Source organism: Parus major, chromosome 10 (genome assembly GCF_001522545.3).
Source record: "Parus major isolate Abel chromosome 10, Parus_major1.1, whole genome shotgun sequence".
Classification (NCBI taxonomy): domain Eukaryota; kingdom Metazoa; phylum Chordata; class Aves; order Passeriformes; family Paridae; genus Parus; species Parus major.
This window is the reverse complement of record NC_031779.1, coordinates 19931934-19953273: the sequence shown is the minus strand read 5'-3', so window position 1 is coordinate 19953273 and position 21340 is coordinate 19931934. Positions and strand designations below refer to the sequence as shown.

Below are 21340 nucleotides of genomic sequence, written 5' to 3'. Positions count from 1 at the left end.
GGCGGGCGCTCCGGGCGCCCCGCGGCGTGACGCGGCGCCGCCGACAGACGGGCCCGGCTGCCGACGGGACGGAGCGGAGCGGGCAGGCCGCGCGGTAAGGGCGCGGGACCGGCATCGGCCTGGCATGGCTCGACCCGCCGGTGAGCGCGGTTTGACAGCTGGGGCTGCCCTGCCGGGCGGGACCCGGGCGGCGGCGGGGCCGGGGCCGGGCGGACCGGAGGGGCCGCAGCCGCTGGACAGCCCCGGGCTAAAGGCGCCGCTGGCGGGGAATGTGCGGGCCCAGCGGTCCCCGGGAGCGAGTGGGGGCCGGGCGGCCGCTCTCGGGGCTGCGGCGGGGGCAGTCGGAGCCGCCGCTGCGGGAGGCCGAGGGGGAGCCAGGCCGCATCTCGCCCTGGCCCCAGCCCGGCCGCCGCCGTCCGGAGCTCCGCCGCTGGAGCCGCCCCGCGGGTGCAGGCCCGGGCCCGCCGCTCAGCGCGGGGCACCGGGTCGGTGTTGTGCGGGGCTGGGTCCTTGGGTAGCGAGCCCCGGGCGGGTCGCGGTGCGGCGGCCGGGCTGTCCCAGCACGCGGTGCTGGTTCGCTGGCGGCGGGGAGGCGCCGCGGGGTCCGCGCTCCCTCCCGGCGGCCGGACCGTCCCCACGTGCAGCGGTCACCGCCGGAGCGGGACGGCTCCTACCGCCGGGACCAGCGAGGTGGGGAAACTGCCCGGCCCGTCGGCACAGGCTCTGGTAAACCATGGCACATAGTGTTCCATTGTGCCGTGCTGTGGGCCGTGGGAGTCTGGCTCCCGGGGCTCCCGTACAGCCTCCGGCGGGTGCTCGCGGCTCTGGGTGCTTCGACGGGGTGGTCCGGCCCGGGACTGGCCGAGGTGTGGTCGCTTGTGGAAGCCCCGTTGGCCAGAGTCGCTGCACTGTCTGTGCCGTACCCCTACGCGGGGTCTCCGGCGGCTGCTGGGAGCTCTCGCCTCCCGCAGCACTGCAAGCTGCCAGCTCGCTGTGGCCGCTTCTGGACAGAGGGGGATGTGGCTCCTCTGGGAACTGCCGGCTCTCACCTTTCCAGCTGTCTCTGAAGCATGACCAGATATTCCAGAGTCTCTCTGGAGCTCTGGGTGTGGAGCTCACCCCGGCATCATCATGTCGTGGGCTCCCTTACACTGGATGGGTCACTCCCTTCTCTTTCCTTACAAGCTTCTTGCATTTGCCCTCCCACAAGGTGTGAGCTCTTCCTGGGCATCCCTGGGTTCGTGCTGGAGGTGATGGTGTGCCCCTTTTCCTGGTCCTGGTTTCCACTGAGTTGTGGGGATGAGTCACACCGGTGTCACCATGTTGTGCTCCAGGGGAAGGGCACAGCTGAGCTGCTGCTGGTAACAGGCAGCACAGTGCTTGCCATGGCTGCCAGGCACTGCCTGGTCAATGGCTGTGGAGATGAGAGCCTGGGGCTGTGCTAGCTGGAGATCAGAAGCTCACCTTGACTTTCCTCCTTCCAGTCTCTCATTTTACTGGGATTCCTCGCACAGCACCTCAGAACATCTCCTTTGGTCTCCCCTTGGGACTGGAGCTTCCCATCCCAGTTGCTCCCACCTCTGTACCCAGATAGTCCCAGCTGGAGCAGGGGTAGTGGCAGCAGGAGGAACAGTGTCCCTTGCCTTGCCTCTTCTCTCCTTTGGTGCCCTCCTCTCCTCCTGGTTGATTCCCTGTGTTTATAAGCAAACATTGGGTAATAGGCAAGGTAAACAGCATCTCCATGCAGGAGCAGCCACGTGGGCACCCCGCCAAGCCAGGCAGCTCCTCAGCTGTCAGTGTGCTGTGGGGGGCAGCAGGTGCTGTGTGCCAAGGCCTTCTTGCCCTGTGGCTCACCTATGTCTCGGCATGGTGCATCCTGCCCTCCGTAGGTCTGAGGAAAGGTGCCCTGGGCCTGACCATTCTCCTGTCTCTCTGCAGATTGTGCTTCTGTCCTGGACAGTCTGTTCCTGTGCTTTTGTGGGCTTGGCCCCATGTGGGCTTGGGCTGAGCTGGGACCAGCAGGGCAGAGAGGCCAGTGTGCCTCGGAGTGCTGACGCTGGGAGGCTGCTGCTCCCAGGACTCTCCTGCTCCTGGGACCCTCCTGCTCCCCAGCTCGAGGAACCCCGATACTCTGATGGATCTGAGACCCTGCTCGCTGCTGTTGCTCTGGACTCTGGTGGTTGCCCTCACTCTCCTGGACCAGGAGGTGCTGGCCCAGCGTATTTACACCAACACCTGGGCTGTGCTCGTCCCTGCAGGACCCCAGGAGGCTGACAGGCTGGCCAGGAAGCATGGATTCCTCAACTTAGGCCTGGTAAGTTTCCTGCTTCCCTCTTCTAATGGAACTAGTGTTCTCTGCCATGGTCTGGGCAGGTGCTGAACTTAGTCCCAGAGCTGGCTTGGAGCCTGCTCTTTTTGGCAGCAGGTCCACTGTGTTTTTGCCTGTTTGCTGTGGCCTTCCAGCATCTGCTGTCTTGACTCGATGGTGGCAATTAACTGTATGGAGCCAGGGCCTCCCCATGTCACTGGGACCTTCTGGTGACATGGCTGGGCACACTGCCTACTGCATGGGGAAGGAGGAAAAGCCTGTCCTAGTCTGAAAGAACTGGACTTGAAGTGCGGTGTGATGATGGATGGCAAGGCTTCCAGATTCCACTGTTGCTCCCCACAGCAAGCTGCCCAGTGCAGCTTGGCTGCAGCTCAGCAGGACGGCAGCAGCACCTCTGAGCTATCCCCAGAGGGGTTATGACAGCAGCTGCGTATTCTTACCCCTAAACTAAACTGTCCTTGACAGAAGGTGTGTCAGCAGGTCCCCCCAACGGGGGGCCACTGCCGTCAGACAGTGACCAGGCAGCGTGCATGGCTGTGCTGGCAGTGAGCTGTCTCTCTGGGAAGGAAGTGCAGGCTGAAATCCCAGAGGAAATTGCACAACTGGTGGCTGTGGTGTCAGGACCTCGCTGTGAGCAGCTGCTGGGAGCAGTGGCAGTGGGAAGGTAGCTGCTACAGGAGCCAGCATGACCTTGTCCTCCCACCCAAAAGGAGCCCCGTATGGGCACTGGCTACTCAGGGCCCCCTGGGTCAGGGAGCCCCAAGTCCTCCGGGCTTTGTACCATAGGAATGAACTGTGGGGGTTGTGGCTAGGCTCCAGTGAGGGTGTCCACCCTGGATGGGCCATGGCATGGCCTTAGGCAGCTTCTGTCAGTGTTCTCAGGGCAGATCTCAGGGGAAAGAACATGTCAGGCCAGTATGCATATTGATGACTGGTTCCAGTGGCCTTGAGGAGGGCTTGAGTAGGACACAGGGGGCAGTGGCAGGTCGTGGGTCAGAGGTGGGGGCGGTGGATGGCAGTGAGGTTGGTGTGTGGGGGTTTGCACTGCTGGGATTGTGCAGAAAAGGGGGCACAGGCATTGCCCCCTGCTGCTGGGATTGGGGTCACTGGGGAAGGGCACTGATGATGCCATCCCTCGGCAGTGCCATCCCGGGGAGGGGTGGTCCTGTCTCCCGCACCACTGGGCTACAGTCAGCATGTTGCTCCACTCCTGGGGCTGTGGTCAGGCATACAGGCAGCCTTCTAGCCCTGGGGACTGGCCAGAGTAGTTGCAAGCTGTGGCCAGGGGTTGGGCAGCAGCACTGAACTGGCACCAGAGACACGTGGTGCTGGGGGGTGGCTTTGCCCTTGCTGAGGACACGGACAGTGGAGATTAGGGTGGAATTGTGTGGGTTGGCCAGCTCCTGGCTGCCACCACGGTGTCAGTGCAGACCTAATCCAGTTGGATGACCAGTCAGAGCTGCAATCTGTGTGCAGGAGCAATCTGGGCTCTGTCCATACCCCCAAAAGGGGTGAGGGAATGCTGAGGGAGGGCAAGCAGCCTGCAGCTTGTATTCTCACACCAGCCCTGTGCAGAGGTTTTGTACCATGACACCTCTTCAAGGGCTCTGAACTGACAGGGGATCATCCTGGGCTGTCCTGGGGAAACACAGTGTGCCAGAGGAGCGTGTCCAGGGTTTGGGGTGAAGTGCATACCTGGGAGAGCTGGCTGCTGCCCTGGGGCTGAGCTGGTGCTCAGCTGGGTGCATCTTGCTCGGCCTGGTCTGTCCAAATTGGCAGCATATCTGCAGAGCTCTAATAGGCTGGGGAGGTTTGTTAGCCCCAAACAGACTGTTTTGGGACAGCCTGAGGTGGAGGAGGGTGAAACGTCCTCATATTCCTACAGCACTTGCAGCCCAGCCCCTCCAGCTCTAGCACAGCCCAGGCAGCTGGATCCTGCCTGTGGCTACTGCCTGAGCTTTGTGACTCACAGGGGACTGGGTGCGTGCTTGGCCCCTTCTCCCTAGTTAGAGCAGGCTGCTGGGCTGGGAGGCCCTGGATAGTTAGGGTGGGGCCACTGTGTCCATCAGCCCCAGGATGTGCGGGAGGGGATACGGAAATGACAGCACTGGAGAGGGTTTGGGGTTTAAAAATAACCATCTGGGCGGCAGCATGGCCTCCTGTCCCCACCAGCTGTGCTGGATTCTCATCCTACCCCACGCTGGACTGTGCTGAAGTCCCAGTCTGGGCTGTTCCCACATGGGAGTGGAGCTGGGGTGAGCACAGCACAGCTGCTTGGCAGTGGGAGTCGGACCCTGCTGGGGTTGGATGCCTGCATGCCCCCTGCTCTGCCGTACTGAAACTGCCTGTGCCCCAGGTGGAGGCTGGTGTTCCAGTGGGGTACTTGGGGAGAAGCCAGGAGCCTGTCCAGAGGTGCAGAGGCTGGTGAAGACCCTGCCCTGGCTGGGTCCACCTGAGGTGTGGGGCCTGGAGCCACTGGGACCTTCTTCCAAGAGGAGCTGGTTGGCATTGGGAAAGAAGCAGTGGGTTTGTCCCCTGAGTCTGGTGTCTCTCACAGGCTGACTCTGAAAGGCCTGTCCCTCTCTGCCACTGCTTGCCTGGGGCCTTCAAGCCAGGGCAGTAGCTTTTTTGGGCAATGTGAGACTTGCTGCCATATGAGGACCTGCAGGAGGGTGAGGTGCACAGCAGCTGCATTTCTGCTACTCCAGGGTCTTCCCAGCTGCCTTGTCACCAGCTGCCATAGCTTCTCACGGGAGGTCCCACCCAGAGTACTGGACATAAGCCTCACCAGCCACTCTGGGGCAGGGGGCCAAGCCTGTGCATGGCAGCCCTGGAGCTCAGGATTGCAGATATGGGGTGTAGAGAGTCAAGGAGACCAGGCTGTCATGTCTGTCCCATGAGCAGCATTTCTCTGTTGCAGATCTTTGGTGACTATTACCACTTCCAGCACCGCGGCGTGGTGAAGCGCTCCCTCTCGCCCCACCAGCCCTGGCACAGCCGCTTGGCCAGGGAACCGCAGGTACGAGTGAGGAGGGCCTGACTGGTCCTGGGCACTTCACAGGGGCACGTGAGCCAGTGCTGGGCACGAGACAGGGCTGAGCTGCCTTAACCCCTCCTTGGCAGAGGCAGGTGGGAGCACACGCGTGTCTGGCAAGGGCAGGGAGCTGGTGGAGCCAGCGTCATTGGCCTGGGGGTTGTTGGAATCCCAGGGCCCAGGAGAGCCTGAGAGCCTCTGTTCCCAGGAGAGTTCTGTGTGCTTGTACACAGGATGAGGTGTGCAGGGCCATAAACAGATCCCAGAGCAGTGGTGTGTGGGGGCTACTGTTTTCCTCATACTCTGGCTTCAGCCCAGGCCCTGGAAGGTGTGTGGTGTGGTGTGGCAGCTCTTGGCAGCCTGTGTCTCAGTGTAGCTTGGCTCTCTGACCGTCCCGCTCCACTGGAGTGCAGCTTTTGCAGGGCACGGCCAGGCAGGGGGCCTGGAGGGGCGGACTGGGGGTGGCAGCAGCTCTGACAGGTCCAATACTCTGCCAGGCCAGAGCTGACTGTGAGCTTCCTGGAGAGAGCTTCTCCAGGCAGGCTGAGGGCTGGGGGCATGAGGGGTCAGTGGAGGACCCCACACTTTCTCTGTCTTCAGGTGCAGTGGCTGGAGCAGCAGGTGGCAAAGCGCAGGACCAAGCGAGACGTTTTCATGGAGCCCACAGACCCGAAGTTCCCGCAGCAGTGGTACCTGGTGAGTGTTGGGTGAGGAAAGGGCATGTGCTCATGACTGCAGCAAAGTCTGGGGACACAGACGTGGCAACCTAGGAACTGCTATCAGGCAGTTGGCTGCTAGGCTGGGAGGAGGAGGAGGGGGAAAGCCTGGGGCAGCTTTCTCCCAGCGCTGTGTTATGGGAACACCCCAGGGAGGAGGCTCTGCTTGCAGAGCTGTGGCTCCTGGCTGGAGTGCTGGGAGGGCTGGGGGGGCCCCAGGACTCGACTAGGAGGTGCTGCCTTTTGTCTGGCCCAGGAATGGGTCCATGCCTCTGCCTGCTTCCCGGAGTGTGGGCACAAGCCGTATCTCTGCAAAGGGTGCCTTGTCTGTGGGACACAAGCACAGCCTGGGGCTCAGTCTTGCTTTCAGAGCAGCCCTTCTCAGCTAGTTGTGCCCAACCCTGTGCCCAGGTCCCTGTGGTTCCTCATTGAAATGCACAGAAGAGCAGGGTGAGAGCTGGGTGGGTTTTGGGCACACTCCCATCACAGTGGCTGTGGCTGGGTGCATCTCCTAGTACCAAGGCTTCTCTTGGCAGTACAACACGAACCAGCGGGACCTGAACGTGCGTCAGGCCTGGGAACAGGGATACACGGGCAAGGGCATAGTGGTGTCCATCCTGGATGACGGCATTGAGAAGAACCACCCTGACCTGGAGGCCAACTATGTGAGTTTGGGTGATGGTGCAGGGCGGAGTGCCATGGGAGCTGGTCTGGGCTGCTGTGTCTGTGCATGGCAACCTCAGAGCTGTGAAGTGCAGGGCTAGTACCCACCATGGTGGGACGTGGAGGTGGGATTGGAGCCTCCCACCCTGCTCAGCTCAGCCTCAGGCCATAGAGTGCAGGCATGAAGTAAGGCCAGCGGGGCTCAGTGGCTAAGGTAGGCAGTCTCCAAGTGTCCAATTTGTCTTCCAGGACCCAGGGGCAAGTTTTGACGTCAATGACCAGGACCCAGACCCACAGCCCCGCTACACACAGATGAATGACAACAGGTGAGGCAGGAGGGAGGGGTGAAGATACAGAGCTGAAGTGTGGCAGGGACTTGGTGCAGCGCCACCCCACATGGGCTGCTGGAAGCTGTGAGGCTGGCGGCATACTTCTGCCCCGTGGGGAATGCTTCACCTCCCTTTTTGATGTTAGCAGCATCCTTTTTCTGCCCAGAGCCATTGTGGGCTGTTCAGTGCCCTGGCTCTGGAGCAGGAGGGGCAGATGGAGGAGCCTTCATTGGCTACCTGGTCTGAGGGGACAGGAGGCAGCCCGGGTGGGGATTGCTGGGGCTGCAGCCAGTACCGACCCCTGTGCTCCTCACACCCTGTATGAGCATGCTTTGTCCTCTTCTGGTTACAGGCATGGCACGCGCTGTGCTGGGGAAGTGGCTGCTGTGGCAAACAACGGGATCTGTGGTGTTGGTGTGGCGTACAATGCCAGGATCGGAGGTGGGTGCTGCTCTGCCCTGCGTGGGGTCCTGTGAGCACTGAGTGGCCTCAGCAGCAGCTGAGCTGGGGACCCTGGCACTGCTGGCTGCAGCAGCCCTGTGACAGCCCACGGTACAGGTGGCAGCAGGGGTTGGAGGGTTCTCACCAGCGGCACTGTGGCCACTCTGCCCCAGCTGGCTGCCCATGACATTTGCTGTCTGGCCCTAGGTGTGCGCATGCTGGATGGGGAGGTGACCGATGCTGTGGAGGCCCATTCCCTGGGTCTCAACCCCAACCACATCCACATCTACAGTGCCAGCTGGGGCCCTGAGGACGACGGCAAGACTGTGGATGGCCCGGCCCGGCTGGCAGAGGAGGCTTTCTTCCGTGGGGTCAGCCAGGTGAGAAGGAGGGTTTGCTAGGGGAGCACTGGCCTTACTCCTGCTCTCCCTCCAGGTCTCCCTTCCCTTTTCCTGTCCTCATTGTTACCCTGGCCTTCCTGGGATGAGCCATCTTTCAGCCCCATATCTAGGATCAGGCTCTGTTAGTTTTTCTTGTTCTTCCTGTGTGATGGCTCTGAGTCAGGACTCCTCCCATATGGTGTTATCTCACTGCTGTGAGGGCTCCTGTGTGGGATGCTCTCTCCCTGCTCTCCCAAGCCCTCTCCTGGTTCTTGTCTGGTTTTGTGCCAGCTGCTCTCCCCCACTTCCTCCACCCATCCTCCTCCTCCGCTGTCCCTTTGAGCTGGCAGTGTCACCCGCCTGGGGAGATGTCATGTTCTGCCCAGGATTCCCTACAGAGAGATTCAGGCGCCATGCTGACTCTGTCACATCCTCTGTGCGGGTAGCTGCCACATTTAGGTGTTGAGGCATGGCCAGGACTGTATTGTGAGCTCCTGCAGCTCTGCCTGGCACTGCAATCCCACACAGAGTCAGGCCAGGTGACTTCTGAGCAGAAAAAGACTTGGGCTCCTGGAAGCCTCACATTGTCTGGGCCTCCTGCTGCCTGGTGTGTTACCCACTGTTACAGCCCTGGAGCCTCTGCCAAGGTGCTGGGCACCCTCCATAGGCCTAGGTGAGGGCACCCAGGTTGGTGGGCTGTGACTGGAGTGTCATGCTGTCCCCTGTATCCCAGCTGCATCTGCTCCATCTGTGTGACTCAGGCTGGCACCGTCCACCTGTCCCCAGCTCCTGGGGTTTCCTGTCTGTGGCAGTGTTGGTGCTTGCCCTCACCCTGCCTCTGTTGCTAGGGCCGAGGCGGGCTGGGCTCCATCTTCGTCTGGGCATCTGGGAATGGGGGCCGTGAGCATGACAGCTGCAACTGTGACGGTTACACCAACAGCATCTACACGCTGTCCATCAGCAGCACCACACAGTACGGCAACGTGCCCTGGTACAGCGAGGCCTGCTCCTCCACCCTTGCCACCACCTACAGCAGTGGCAACCAGAATGAGAAGCAGATTGTGAGTGGGGGCTGCTGCTGTCTGCAGGCCAGGGGCTCAGGGGGTGGGATGTGCCTGCAGCATTTCCTGCCCTGGCACTCCTCCTCGCAGGTGACGACTGACCTCAGGCAGAAGTGCACTGAGCTGCACACCGGGACGTCAGCCTCCGCGCCCCTGGCCGCTGGCATCATCGCCCTCGCCCTGGAAGCCAAGTAAGGGTGGGACACAGGGGGCTGGATGGGCATGGCTGTGCCAGCCCCGTGCAGCAGTGGCACCTGGACCTGGGGCCAGCAGGAACTAGCACTGATCTGAGCTTTGTGTCTCCCTGTAGCAAGAACCTGACCTGGCGGGACATGCAGCACCTGGTGGTGCAGACCTCGAAGCCAGCTCACCTGAATGCCAATGACTGGGTCACCAATGGTGTTGGCCGCAAAGGTACTGGGCTGGGACTGGGGTCTCCCAGTCCCATGTGTACCACTAGCCTTGGGGTGCTGAGGCAGACTGCTCTGGCAGCCCTGTGGGGTGAAGGAGGCAGGAGAGCCCAGTGAGCATGCAGCATGGTCAGGCAAACTTCCCCCACTGGGTACCCCCGGAGCTGTGCTGACCCCCTCTTTGTCCACAGTCAGCCACTCGTACGGCTACGGCCTGCTGGATGCTGGGGCCATGGTGAGCCTGGCCAAGAACTGGACCACGGTGGGACCTCAGAGGAAGTGTGTCATTGACATCCTTGCAGAGCCCAGGTATGGGCTGGTGAGCCCAGGAGGATAACTTGGCATCTGTTCAGCACAGGAGCTTGAGAGCCTCTGGACCCAGAGGAGGGAGTGGGGAGAGTCTCAGGGACAGGACTGCTGCTAAGACCCTTGGAGCATCCTCCTGTGAGAGAGCCTGGGGAGAGCTGAGGAAGGCACCTCCAGCCATCCCGCTCTGACGTCACTGAGCCTTCCTGGCTGTAGGGCTGGGCCAGTGAACGTGGGCAGACTGGGGCGCTGTGGTTGGGGTGCAGCCAGCACGAGTCATCCTGGACAGAGGGGCTTTTCAGGGGGCAGACAGAAGCTCCTTTGAGTCCTGCTTGGCTGTTGCTGCCACAGTGCAGCATGTGCAGTCTTGTCTGTGGCCGGGGCACTCCCTAGGGGCTCCCGGGTGGGGGGGATCATGTTCCTGTGCATGAAGGGAGCTAGGGCTGGGCCCTGCCCTGCCCCCCCTGGGGAGCCAGCCCTGTGTGGATACAGCAGGCACATCCTGTGCCAGCATCGTGGCGGGGAGCGGCTGCACGCCAGCAGCAGGATGGGGACAGCACTGCCCATCCCGCCCCTGGCTGTGCCATGCAGGGTGTAGCTGGCCCGCAGTGTGTGGATAAAGGGCCTATTCAGGGTTTGCATGGAGCGGTGCCTGGGGAGGCAGCACTGGGTAGAGCAGTTCCCCCTGCCATGCCCAAGAGCTGGGGTGCCCCTTCTCCTGTCTGCACCCGTCTGGGAATGGTACACTGGGGCTGCCACTCTGACCCACTGCGGATTTGATTCCTGCTCTAGCTGCCCTGGTGCCCAGTCCCCAGAACAGCTGCAGAGCCCCACAGCAAGGAATGGGGACTCTGGCACATCCCCCTGATCTGGGACTGACTTCACACATGCCTGTCCTCGGCAGGGACATTGGGAAGCGTCTCGAAGTACGGCGGAAAGTGGATGCCTGCCTGGGGAAAGCCAACTACATCAGCCGGCTGGAGCATGCCCAGGCCAGGCTGACGCTGTCCTACAACCGGCGGGGGGACCTGGCCATCCACCTGGTCAGCCCCATGGGCACCCGCTCCACCCTCCTGGCTGCCAGGTGGGTGCTGGGCTGTGGGATGCCCCAGGCTGGCCCCTGGCCTAGGCTGGCCCAGTTGGGTTTGGGACACGCTCGCGCTCACATCTTGTCTCTGGTGCGTAGACCCCACGACTTCTCGGCTGATGGCTTCAATGATTGGGCCTTCATGACAACGCACTCATGGGATGAGGACCCCTCTGGGGAGTGGGTGCTGGAGATTGAGAACACCAGTGATGCCAAGAACTACGGTAGGGGTGTCCTTCCCCATCCACTGCCTCCCTCCAAGTCTGGGATGCAAGGTGTGCTCACCCAGCTTCCCCCTGCCGCTCCTGAGCTGAGGGGCCAGTAACATCTTGGATGTTTTGGATGATGTGGCTGGGGAGAGGCTGGACTTGGGCATGTGGGATGGTGCTGCAGCCCCTCTGGGGCAGCAGGAGTCCAGGCAAGAGACCCTGTGCCAGCTCACCTGATCCCCTTCCCCTTGGGACTCCTCTGCAGGGGCGTGGCCCCACAAGAGGCACTCTCCCAGGTGGTGGGCACAACCCTGCTGTCCCCTGGCAGCCAGGATGGGGGACCAGCGTGAGCCCCCTCTCTGTGCCTGTCATAGGCATGGGTGGTCTCATGGGCACCTCTGTGGTCCTCACCCCGCACTGTTGCAGGCACGCTTACCAAGTTCACGCTTGTGCTGTATGGGACGGCCACCGACTCCCCCAGCCTCTCCAACCAGCTGGAGAGCAGTGGCTGCAAGACCCTGACCCCCAGCCAGACCTGTGTGGGTGAGTATGGGGACAGCAGGGAGGGAATGTGGGCACAGGCAGCCCCCAGGCTGTGCTGACCCTGCCTGTCCCACAGTCTGTGAGGAGGGGTACTACCTGCACCAGAAGAGCTGTCTGAAGCGCTGCCCTCCTGGCTTCGCACCCGGTGTCCAGAGCACACACTACAACTTGGAGAACAGCGTGGAGCCCATTGCACCTCACCTCTGCCTGCCCTGCCACCCCTCCTGTGCCACCTGTGCAGGACCTGGCCCCAACCAGTGCCTCACCTGTCCTGCGCACTCCCACTTCAGCAGCCTAGACCTCTCCTGTTCCCACCAGACACAGAGCAGCCGTGCGTCCCCTGCCCTGGCAGATGGGGAGGAACCAGCTGAGGCCCCCCCTCCAGTCAACTTGCCTGTCCTCATCGCCAGCCTCAGCTGCATCCTCATCGTCATCATCTTTGTCACCATCTTCTTGGTGCTGCAAGCACGCTCAGGCTTCAGCCTCCGGGGTGTGAAGGTGTATGCCCTGGACAGTGGGATCATCTCCTACAAGGGGCTCCCCTCTGACATCTGGCAGGAGGAGGGTCCCTCTGAGTCGGACGGTGAGGATTATGAGGCCCACAGCGAGAGGACTGCCTTCATCAGAGACCAAAGTGCCCTTTGATGAGCCCTCCTGCCCCTCCCTCCTCCCTGCCCAGCACCGCAGGGCTGGGGCAGGTGAGGCTGAGGGGCCCTGGACTCTGCCCCTGTCCCTTTCCTGCACTGCAGCAGCCCACGGCTCCCATCCACTGGCACCGTCCCTCAGCCCCAGTCTGGGCGGCCAGGCATGGTCCTGCAGGCACCATCCCCAGCACAGCACCGTCCCAGTCTTGCACCATCTCTCCTGGCCCTGCGTCCATCCCGTGCCCCTTGCATGGGCATTTGGTGGCAGTGGGGTCCCTGATGCTTCCTGGCCTGCCTGGCCAGCAGTGTCTCCCATGCTGGGTCTGTGGCTGCTGCTTGGGGTCCTGTGAGTTCTCCAGGGTGGGCAGCGTGTGAAGTCCTTGGGTTGCCACGGTTCAAGGTGGGCTGGCTGGGGCAGGGGTGGCTCTGCCCCCAGGGCTGAGCCCAGCCTCTGCCACAGCATCCCCCTGCCCCTCCCACCCTCGGCCCCTGCGGAGCTGCATCCCAGGCTCACTTTGTTGTGTCCCAGCTCCCTGCTGCCTCCCCTGGGCCTGTCTGCTTCCACTCGTGCCCTTCAACAGCAATAACGGCCAGGCCTCAGCTGTTGCTGCTGCCCACTGCCTGCCCATCCCACCGCCGCTGCCTGCAGCGGGTAGGGGCCCTGGCACCGGGGAGCATCAGGCTGAGCACCGCCTGACCCTGTGCCCATGGCACAGCCCACAGCCTGGGCAGGGACCCCTCACACAGTCCCTGCTTTGGGGGGCTGCCTTGGGCCCCTTGTGTTCTGCCCCTGGGCAGGGCTGTAGGTGCTGCTGGCTGGGACTGTCAGCGCCAGTGCCAGCACTGCTCCAGCTCTGCCTGCGTCCTGCCTGTGCTGGGCAGTGCCCAGCATTCCTGCAGCCCTAGCCCCCTGACGTGCCTTGCCCCCACTTGGTGACAATCTGTTCTGCTCCCTGCTGGAGCCCTTGCCCTTGCTGCCCCTTCCCTGTGGGCTGGGGGACAGTGCCACGAGCCCCTCTGCCGTCCGCCGCCACACACCGGGGCCATGGTGTAGGCTCCCACCTGCGCCAGCCATGGACGGAGCCACTGACCAGGGGCCACAGGACTATTTTTCTATAACAACATTTTGGTGCACAGTAATTTTTTCTTGTAATTTAATCAGCCGGGAGCTGCCTCCTGAGCCTGTTTTTAATTTAATGGATGTGGATATAACGCTAGAGAGACTGAGTTATTAAATGTTCAGAACTATGCAAACCAGCCCCGCTGCCTGTGCTCTGTATGCCGTGGGTGCCCCGGCTGGGGCAGTGGCCTGGCCACAGGGACTGTGGGACCAGATCTGCTCCGCAGGTGCAGGGGGTGGCTGGAGCCCTGCCTGCAGACCTTCCCCCAGGGCCACGGACTACCCTTCCCTGGCTGTGGGCAGCAGCCAGTGCTGGGCAGGAGATGCGGTGGGGAGAGGCAGGGAATCTCCTTCAGCTGAGGGGAAGCAGCTGCTCATGGGGGCGTGCATCGAGGGCAGCTGATTCAGGAACTGGCTGCACGAGCGTGCATGTGTGTGTGAAAAGCCTGGACACCTCGCACCCCTTTCCCACAGCAGGAGGCTCAGTCCCTTCACCACAGCCTGGGGCCTGGCTGCAGCCCCTGTGTCCAGCACAGCCCTGCAGCCGGAGCACGGTGCCCCTGCTGCAGGAATGGCCAGGCTGGACCTGGGCCCCATTCGTGCTGCGGCCAAGCTGCAGACACAGCCCACCCCAGCCTCACCTAGCCCCACCACCGGCTCCTGGCCTCCACTAAAGAGCCTGTTGGGGCTGCGTTCCGTCACAGAGGCAGCTCCTCTCTGCGGAGTCGCTCGGGCTCGCTGTGTCTGGGGCCGCAGCGGCTTCCCCCGCTCAGCACGGGCTGCAGCGCTCTCACCTCGCTCTTGTTCTTCTCACGACGGGCGGGGCTGGGGCCGGGCAGCAATCGGGGCTTCCAAAGAGAGCTCTTGCACTTGGGGTGGGATGCAGAGCCGCCCAGCCCTGACCGCCCAGGAGCAGCGCCAGGGGACCCACGCCGCCTGGGGGATGCTGAAGGGATGGTGGCGGTGGCAGCCCCTGCCTTGGAGCTGCTCCAGGGCGTGGCCGCCCCGCATTGCTCCTCTCTAGAAAGGCGAGTCAGCAAAACTTCCGCCTGACACTCTTTTTCCCTGACTTCCTCTAAAAGTGGAATCGGCCCGGCAGTGTCCTGCAGGTGACATTGAAACTCCTCTGGCGCCGGATCCTCCCTGGCAGTCACAGGAGAGGGCTCAGGCCAAGACACCCAGCGGTGGCTAGGCTGAGCTGAGTGGAGCTGACCTGGGCTGTGGCACTGGGCAAAGGCAGTGGTGGTGGCAGCTGCCCCGTGTGATGCAGCTGCCAGGGCTGAGCAGTGCCACCGTGGCACCAGTGAAGCCCTTCGAGGAGGAGGTGCCCAGGGCTGTCACAGGGAGTGTGGTCCTAACTATGTGGATGCAGGCTGGCAGCAAGGGCTGGGGCAGTGTGGGTGTCCATCGGTGGGTGCTCTGTCCTGCAGACAGGCTGGCCACATTCAGTGGGACTGCACAGAGTCCTCAGGACCCCCCCAGGTGCTGCAGTCTCTTGGAGGGACAAAGGGCCATGGAGTGGGACTAGGAGTCAGGCAGGATCAGGCATGGCTGAGGGAGCTCTGCTGGGTGGGACTGGTGCTGAGTGGAGGCTCCACAGGGGCAGTGGAGCTCTGGGTATACAGGGCTGGACCTGGTGGTGTCAGGCCCTGGTGGGAGACAGCTGGGAGGAGTGGTGGGGCTGGGAACTGCCCAGCTGCAGCAGAGCTGTGTGGTGGCGTCGGCTGCTGGCGTGGGGACTGGCAGGGAGGGGAGGAAGCGCAGGAAATCTCGCAATGGCTGTATGGTCAGCACTGGGTTTCCTGTTCCTCCCTGGGAACCAGAGCTGCACCAGGTCCCGACCGCACCAGTCCCAGCCCCAGCAGGACACCAGCAGCAGCCTCACAACGAAGACCTAGCAACAAACGTAGGTTGGAAGGACTGTGCCCTGGTGGGGTTCTAGCAGAGACAGGGGGACGCCTTTGTAGGGCTGGGGGAGGGGGTTGGGGGTGTGGGTCTTGGTGAGGTCAAGGGCTGGTCCAGGGGACATCCTGCCCTGCACAGGGAGGTGCCTTAAGACTCTCCTGCTCCTGCTGCACTCTTGCTTCAGGGCAGGGCAGCCAGGGACTGCCGCTGGGATCAGTTTGGCTCCCAGTGGCCTTACTGGAGTCCTGCGTGCTGGGATGTGTCCAGGTTCACCACCTTTCTTTGGGGCTCAGCACCCTCTTCTGCTTCTGCTGGCTTCCCACCAGTATCCCGGCCCCAGGAGCTCTCACACCGTGGGCACAGGGGTGACAGTGGCAATGGGCAGGACAGGACTGGAGCTGCCAGAGAAGAGGGGCTGGTGCCTGCCAGGGGTGGGGGATGTGGCTGTGCTGCCCTTGGGGAGCAGCCCTGTGCATGGCAGAGGTGACACTGCTGTGTACAGCTCCACACTTCCTCCTTCCCAGCACCATCCCCACAGACCCCAGCTCCCACAGGGCTTGCAGCACTCATCCTGCTGCTTTGAATGTGCTTTGTAAGGCTGTTTGCAATGGGCGGGGAGGGTCATCTCTGCTGCAGAGACCGGATGATGGGGCAGGAGGGTGTGAAACGCAGAGGGCCCAGGCCACTGGTGCAGGCAGTACAGGGCAGCAGTTGTGGCTCAGGTTGTCCTGGTGCCCCACAGACTTCCCCTGGCTGGACAGTGGGGCCATGGGCTTTGGGCCGGAGCTGTGGTGCCCACAGGGGCACAGTGCGCTGCTGCGGCTGCAGGATGGGGAACTGCGTCTCCTGGAGCTGATGAAGAAGTGGATGTCACAGCGGGCCAAGAGTGACCGGGAGTATGCAGGGATGCTGCACCACATGTTCTCCCAGCTGGAAAAGCAGGAAGGCGCTTGGCAGCTCCATGGTGACCGTGGTGGTCAGATCGAGAAGGTAGGGATGCCCCAGAGTGGGACTGTGCCCTGCAGAGCCCAGTGAGGTGCTGGAAGATGCCATCTCCGCCCATCCCTGATTCCCTTTCGTGCAGTCCTGGTCGGTGCTGGTGAGCCGGACAGAGATGCTGAGCCAGACCCTGCGGCGCCATGCGGAGGAACTGGCGGCGGGGCCGCTGGCCAAGCTGAGCCTGCTCATCCACGACAAGCAGCAGCTGCGCAAGGCCTTCAGCGAGCAGTGGCAACAGCTCAGCCAGGAGTATAGCCGGGTATGCTGGAGCCAGCAGGGGAACAAGAGAATGTGCTGAACCCACTCCCTGACTTTGTCCCTCTCCAGACGACGCAGCAGGAGATGGAGAAGCTGAAGGCACAGTACCGCAGCCTGGCACGTGACAGCGCCCAGGCCAAGCGCAAGTACCAGGAGGCCAGCAAAGGTGCCAGCCTGGCCCCTGTCCCCTGCATAACCTTCCAGCTTCCCACAAAGGTCAAGGATGGCTGGAGCACCCCACACTCTGTGGAAACTACAGCTCAGCCTGGAGTGGGTGGGGGTTCTGGGGATGGGTAGCATAGAGGAGAACCCAGCCTGGCCCCCAAGAAACCAGGCAGAAGTCTGGGGGCCTTGGGACACCACGCTGTGGGTCAGGAGCATCCCTGTGTCACAGTGTAACCACCCCAGGCTTGGTCCCCCTGCCTGCCTTGGGACCCTCTCCCAGCCCTTACCCTCTGACCCCTGCCCCAGTGCTGGGTCAGGTGATGTGCTGGCGGTTGGGGTTTTCCACAGCCTCTCTCCACAGACAAGGAGCGGGACAAGGCAAAGGAGAAGTACGTGCGCAGCCTCTGGAAGCTCCATGCCCTGCACAACCAGTACGTTCTGGCTGTGCAGGCAGCTGCATTGCACCACCAGCACCACTACCAGCGCGTGCTGCCCAGTCTGCATCAGTCCCTCTACAGTCTGCAGCAGGAGATGGTCCTTGTCCTGTAAGAAGAGCTCTGCCTGTCCCACTGCCCACCCCATGCCCCACTGCCCATCCTGTGCCCTGCTGCCAGCCCCTGGGCACCCCCATGGCCCCACAGAACCAGAAGTGCTCCCACAGAAAGGAGATCCTCAGGGAGTACTGCAGCATCAGCAGCCTGGTACAGGAGGATATGTTGGCCATGCACCAGGAGATTGCCAGTGCCATCCAGGCCATCGACCCTGCCACTGAGTACAGCAGCTTCATCCAGAGCCACCAGTATGGCTCCACACAGCCACAGTCCCTCTGCTGGGTACGGCCCTGCTGCCGTTGAGTGGCAGAGCCGGCATGGGGTAAGTGGAGGCAGAGCTGTGCTGGGTGCCCACAGGTACGAATCTGAGGTGCCACCAGCTGTGTCCTTTGATGAGAGTCTGCTGGAGGACACAGAAAACCTGCTGCCAGGGGAGCTGCAGCTGAATGAGCTGACCCTTGAAAGTGTCCAGCACTGGTGAGTGAGACTAGCTATGGGCAGGGGCAGGTGAGGGGCAGGGGATAATCCCCCTGCCACCACACGTCTCTTGCAGCCTGACATCAGTTGAGGAGGAGTTGGTGGCTGCCACAGAGGCCGTGAGCATCAAGGAGCAGCAGACGCGGGAGCTGAAGGCAGAGATCCATGAAGAGGAGCAGGGCCGGAGCCCCGGGGAGCGGTGAGGTGCAGCAGAGGGGGGAAGGGGTCAGGGCAGCAGGTGCTGACTGCCCCTTCCCCTCCCCAGGGTGTACTTGTTGGGCAGACGGCAGGGGCTGCATGAGGCACGGCAGCAACTCGAGGGCTGCCTCTGTGCCCAGGCCAAGCTGCAGGTGCAGCGGGATCTGCTGGCCAGGAAGCTGGCAGAGCTGGGCACCAGGGACGCCCTGCCTGCCCTGCCTCTGCCAGAGGATCGGCAGTCCATCTCCTCCACAGTGAGTCAGTCTTGCCCCCTGTGCTCTGGAAGCTGCATGGATGGGGTGCACAGCTGATGCACAGCCCGTTCGTCCTTCCAGGAGCAGGAGCGGAGCGGGGCCAGTGCACTGGAGACTCTAAAGAACCACATCACAGGCATCTTCAGCCCAAAGTACTCGGTGAGCCCCTGGGCACCTCCAGCCACCCTGCTCTCCACCCAGCTCTCTTGCTGAGCCCGTCCTTTCCTTTCTGGCCACAGAGCCTCCCTTGCTTCAGCACCTCCAGATTCTGTTCACACCTGCCCCAGGCACAGCTTCCAGACACTGCTGCTGCCCCACCTCTGGCACAACTCAGTAGTAGTGTGCATGTCTGGGCTCATCTTGTCTCCTTCCAGCTGCCACCCCCTGTGCCCCTAATCCCAGACGTGCAGAAGCCGCTGTGCCAGCAGGTCTGGTACCACGGGGCCATCCCACGTTCGGAGGTTCAGGAGCTGCTGACCTGCAGTGGGGACTTCCTGGTGCGGGAGAGCCAGGGCAAGCAGGAGTACGTGCTCAGCGTGCTGTGGGATGGGCAGCCCCGGCACTTCATCATCCAGGCTGCCAATGTCAGTGTCCACAAGGGGGGGGATGGCTGGGGTGGCCTTGCATGGGCAGGCACAGGTTCCTCACAATCTCTTGGCCTCCCTTCCTGCAGAACGTGTTTCGGCTGGAGGGTGATAGCTTCCCCACCATTCCACTGCTCATCCAGCACCTCCTGCAGAGCCAGCAGCCCATCACACGCAAGAGTGGCATTGTCCTTGCCAGGGCTGTGCCCAAGGTGATACAGGCAATGGGGAGGGGCAGAGTGCAGGGGCAGCTCTGCCCGGCTCTTCCTCCTGTCCATGACTGGGCTGAGAGCCACAGACATACTTCTCCAGCGAGACAGAGGGGCTTGGACCTGGGGCTCTGCCAGAGAGGGGGTTGCAGGGGTATGTGGGCCAGGGGCAGCTCACTGGTGTCTGTTTGCTGCAGGACAAATGGGTGCTCAACCACGAGGATGTGCTGCTGGGGGAACGCATTGGTCGGGTGAGATGGGTGCTGTGGGATCTGTAGGAGGGCAGGGCTGCCCTCACAGGGTCTACAGGAGGACAAGGGTTGCCTTGGGCCACATGGTGAGCTGAGCCTGGTGCACCTGTGTCTCGGAAGGGTAACTTTGGGGAGGTGTTCAGCGGACGCCTGCGCACTGACAACACCCCTGTAGCTGTGAAATCCTGCCGGGAAACCCTTCCGCCTGAGCTCAAGGCCAAGTTCCTGCAGGAAGCCAGGTCCGTGTGGCCATTGGGCTTCTGTCACATTTGTCCATTCTTGCAGCTGTTTGACCCTTCTGGGGCTGCAGCACCCTCCTGCTGAGGGCTGTGTCCCTGGGCTGGCTGGGCAGAGTGCCCTGGGGATGGCAATGGGTGGCTTGTGCCCAGGGCAGCTGGGCCCCCCTACACTCACAGTGCCCACCCTCGTCCCCACAGGATTCTCAAGCAGTACAGGCACCCGAACATTGTGCGGCTCATTGGTGTCTGCACGCAGAAGCAGCCCATTTACATCGTGATGGAGCTGGTGCAGGGTGAGCAGCCCCATCGCCGCCGTCCCCACGCACACACGGGTGAGCCTGTCGGGTGTGCCTGGGCACCCACCGCCTCTGCAATCTGGGCACAGGGGGGGACTTCCTGACCTTCCTGCGCACTGAGGGTCCCCACCTCCGGGTGAAGGAGCTGGTCAAGATGACGGAGAATGCTGCCGCCGGTATGGAGTACTTGGAGAGCAAGCACTGCATCCACAGGTAGGCCCTGGCAGGACAGGGGCAGCCCTGGAATTCTCACTGCCCCGTGTGCCAGGTGGAGCCCCAGGGACAGCTGGGTACATAAGCTGATTGCTTGGGGCTGTTTCAGGGACCTGGCTGCTCGCAACTGCTTGGTGACAGAGAGGAACACCCTGAAGATCAGTGATTTTGGGATGTCACGGGAGGAGGAGGATGGCATCTATGCCTCCACAGGAGGGATGAAGCAAATCCCTGTCAAGTGGACGGCCCCTGAAGCACTCAATTATGGTACAGGATGGAGCTGGTCATGGCCTGGCACCCCGCAGCTTATCTGGGAGCCAGAAGTCTGGCACTATCCCACTCCCACTCACTTGGTCCTGAGGAGGGAGGCAGACACCCGGAGCACCTCAGCCCTCAGGAGCAGTGCTGCATCAGCTGGCACAGCTCAGGGCACAGCTGGGCAGTGGTGACATGGGTGTCCCCTGCCAACACCATTTGTCCTGCCCCATGTCCCCAGGCCGATACAGCTCAGAGAGTGATGTCTGGAGCTTTGGGATCCTGCTGTGGGAAGCCTTCAGCCTGGGTGCTGTCCCCTATGCCAACCTCAGCAACCAGCAAACACGGGAGGCAGTGGAACATGGTAGGGGTCACGGCTGGGGCTGGCTCCTGAGTGCCACCATGAGCTGTGGGTCCAGCACTGCAGAGCTGTGCCTGTGGGATGGGCCAGACAGGGAGTGAGGGGCCAGTAATCCATGTCCCCATCTCTGTTGCCCCAGGGATGCGGCTGGACCCTCCTGAGCAGTGCCCTGAGGAGGTGTACCAGCTGATGCATCGCTGCTGGGAGTATGACCCTTGCAAGCGGCCCAGCTTCAGCACCATCCACCAGGATCTTGTTGCCATCCGCAAGAGGCTCCGGTGACAGGGAGCACCAGGGCCTTGGATCCATCCCATGGCAGTGCTTGGAGGCATCACAGAGTCTGGGCCGTGGGCACTGCAGGGTGGCTGTGCAGTGCTTGAGTGCCAAAGGCAGGGGTCCTGCATGCCCCAGGGCGGGACATGGCACCCACAGCTCCTGCCCAGCTTCATCTTGTACAATAAATACAAGAGCTCTGCAGCTGTGCATCTAGAAGCCGTGAGGGGACACGGGCCTGTACTGCACTGGGATGGGACACTGGGATGATGCACCAGGACGGGCATGGTGTACCAAGATGAAGTACCAGGACAGGGTACATGCAGGGAACTGAGACAGGGCACTGGGACAGAGCAGTGGGATGGAGCACCCGGATGGGGCACATCGGGATGGGGCACACTGGGAGAGGGTACTGGGATGGCCCCTGGCAAATCGACTCAGCAGCAGGGTTTGGGGATGGCTGCTCCCGTTCCCGGGGCTGTGCAGGTGTCCCGGCCCGGTCCCGCAGCGGTCTCCTGGACAATTCGGTCCCAGAGCGGTCTCCTGGCCGGTTCGGTGCCGCAGGCGGTGTCCCGGCCGG

General features: G+C 62.4%; 2 protein-coding genes across 8 annotated transcripts; both read left to right on the top strand.

Moving 5' to 3' along the window:
* On the top strand, positions 1 to 13409 carry FURIN (furin, paired basic amino acid cleaving enzyme). 3 transcript variants are annotated; one of them, XM_015639184.3, is made up of 16 exons: positions 1 to 94; positions 1939 to 2314; positions 5250 to 5348; positions 5964 to 6059; positions 6616 to 6744; positions 6992 to 7068; positions 7424 to 7512; positions 7720 to 7892; positions 8741 to 8953; positions 9044 to 9144; positions 9264 to 9367; positions 9555 to 9672; positions 10574 to 10753; positions 10856 to 10980; positions 11392 to 11508; positions 11585 to 13409. In XM_015639184.3, exons 2-16 carry the CDS (start codon positions 2135 to 2137, stop codon positions 12151 to 12153), a joined length of 2370 nt encoding a protein of 789 aa, XP_015494670.1. In that variant the 5' UTR covers positions 1 to 94; positions 1939 to 2134; the 3' UTR covers positions 12154 to 13409. The 3 variants fall into 3 exon arrangements, with proteins under 3 accessions (XP_015494670.1, XP_015494671.1, XP_018863491.1); XM_019007946.2 differs by having other exon boundaries at positions 78 to 140; XM_015639185.3 differs by lacking the exon at positions 5250 to 5348.
* A 1631-nt stretch (positions 13410 to 15040) lies between these two features.
* Positions 15041 to 20979, top strand: FES (FES proto-oncogene, tyrosine kinase). 5 transcript variants are annotated; one of them, XM_033517022.1, is made up of 19 exons: positions 15041 to 15178; positions 16006 to 16167; positions 16262 to 16435; positions 16504 to 16600; positions 16961 to 17144; positions 17261 to 17398; positions 17508 to 17627; positions 17704 to 17823; positions 17893 to 18079; positions 18161 to 18238; positions 18454 to 18663; positions 18753 to 18875; positions 19070 to 19123; positions 19244 to 19362; positions 19561 to 19655; positions 19748 to 19871; positions 19981 to 20138; positions 20368 to 20490; positions 20627 to 20979. In XM_033517022.1, the coding sequence occupies exons 1-19, from the start codon at positions 15056 to 15058 to the stop codon at positions 20767 to 20769; spliced, it is 2532 nt and encodes an 843-aa protein (XP_033372913.1). In that variant the 5' UTR covers positions 15041 to 15055; the 3' UTR covers positions 20770 to 20979. The 5 variants fall into 5 exon arrangements, with proteins under 5 accessions (XP_033372913.1, XP_033372915.1, XP_033372912.1 ...); XM_033517024.1 differs by having other exon boundaries at positions 17704 to 17826; positions 18508 to 18663; XM_033517021.1 differs by having other exon boundaries at positions 17704 to 17826.
* The last annotated feature ends 361 nt before the right edge of the window (positions 20980 to 21340 follow it).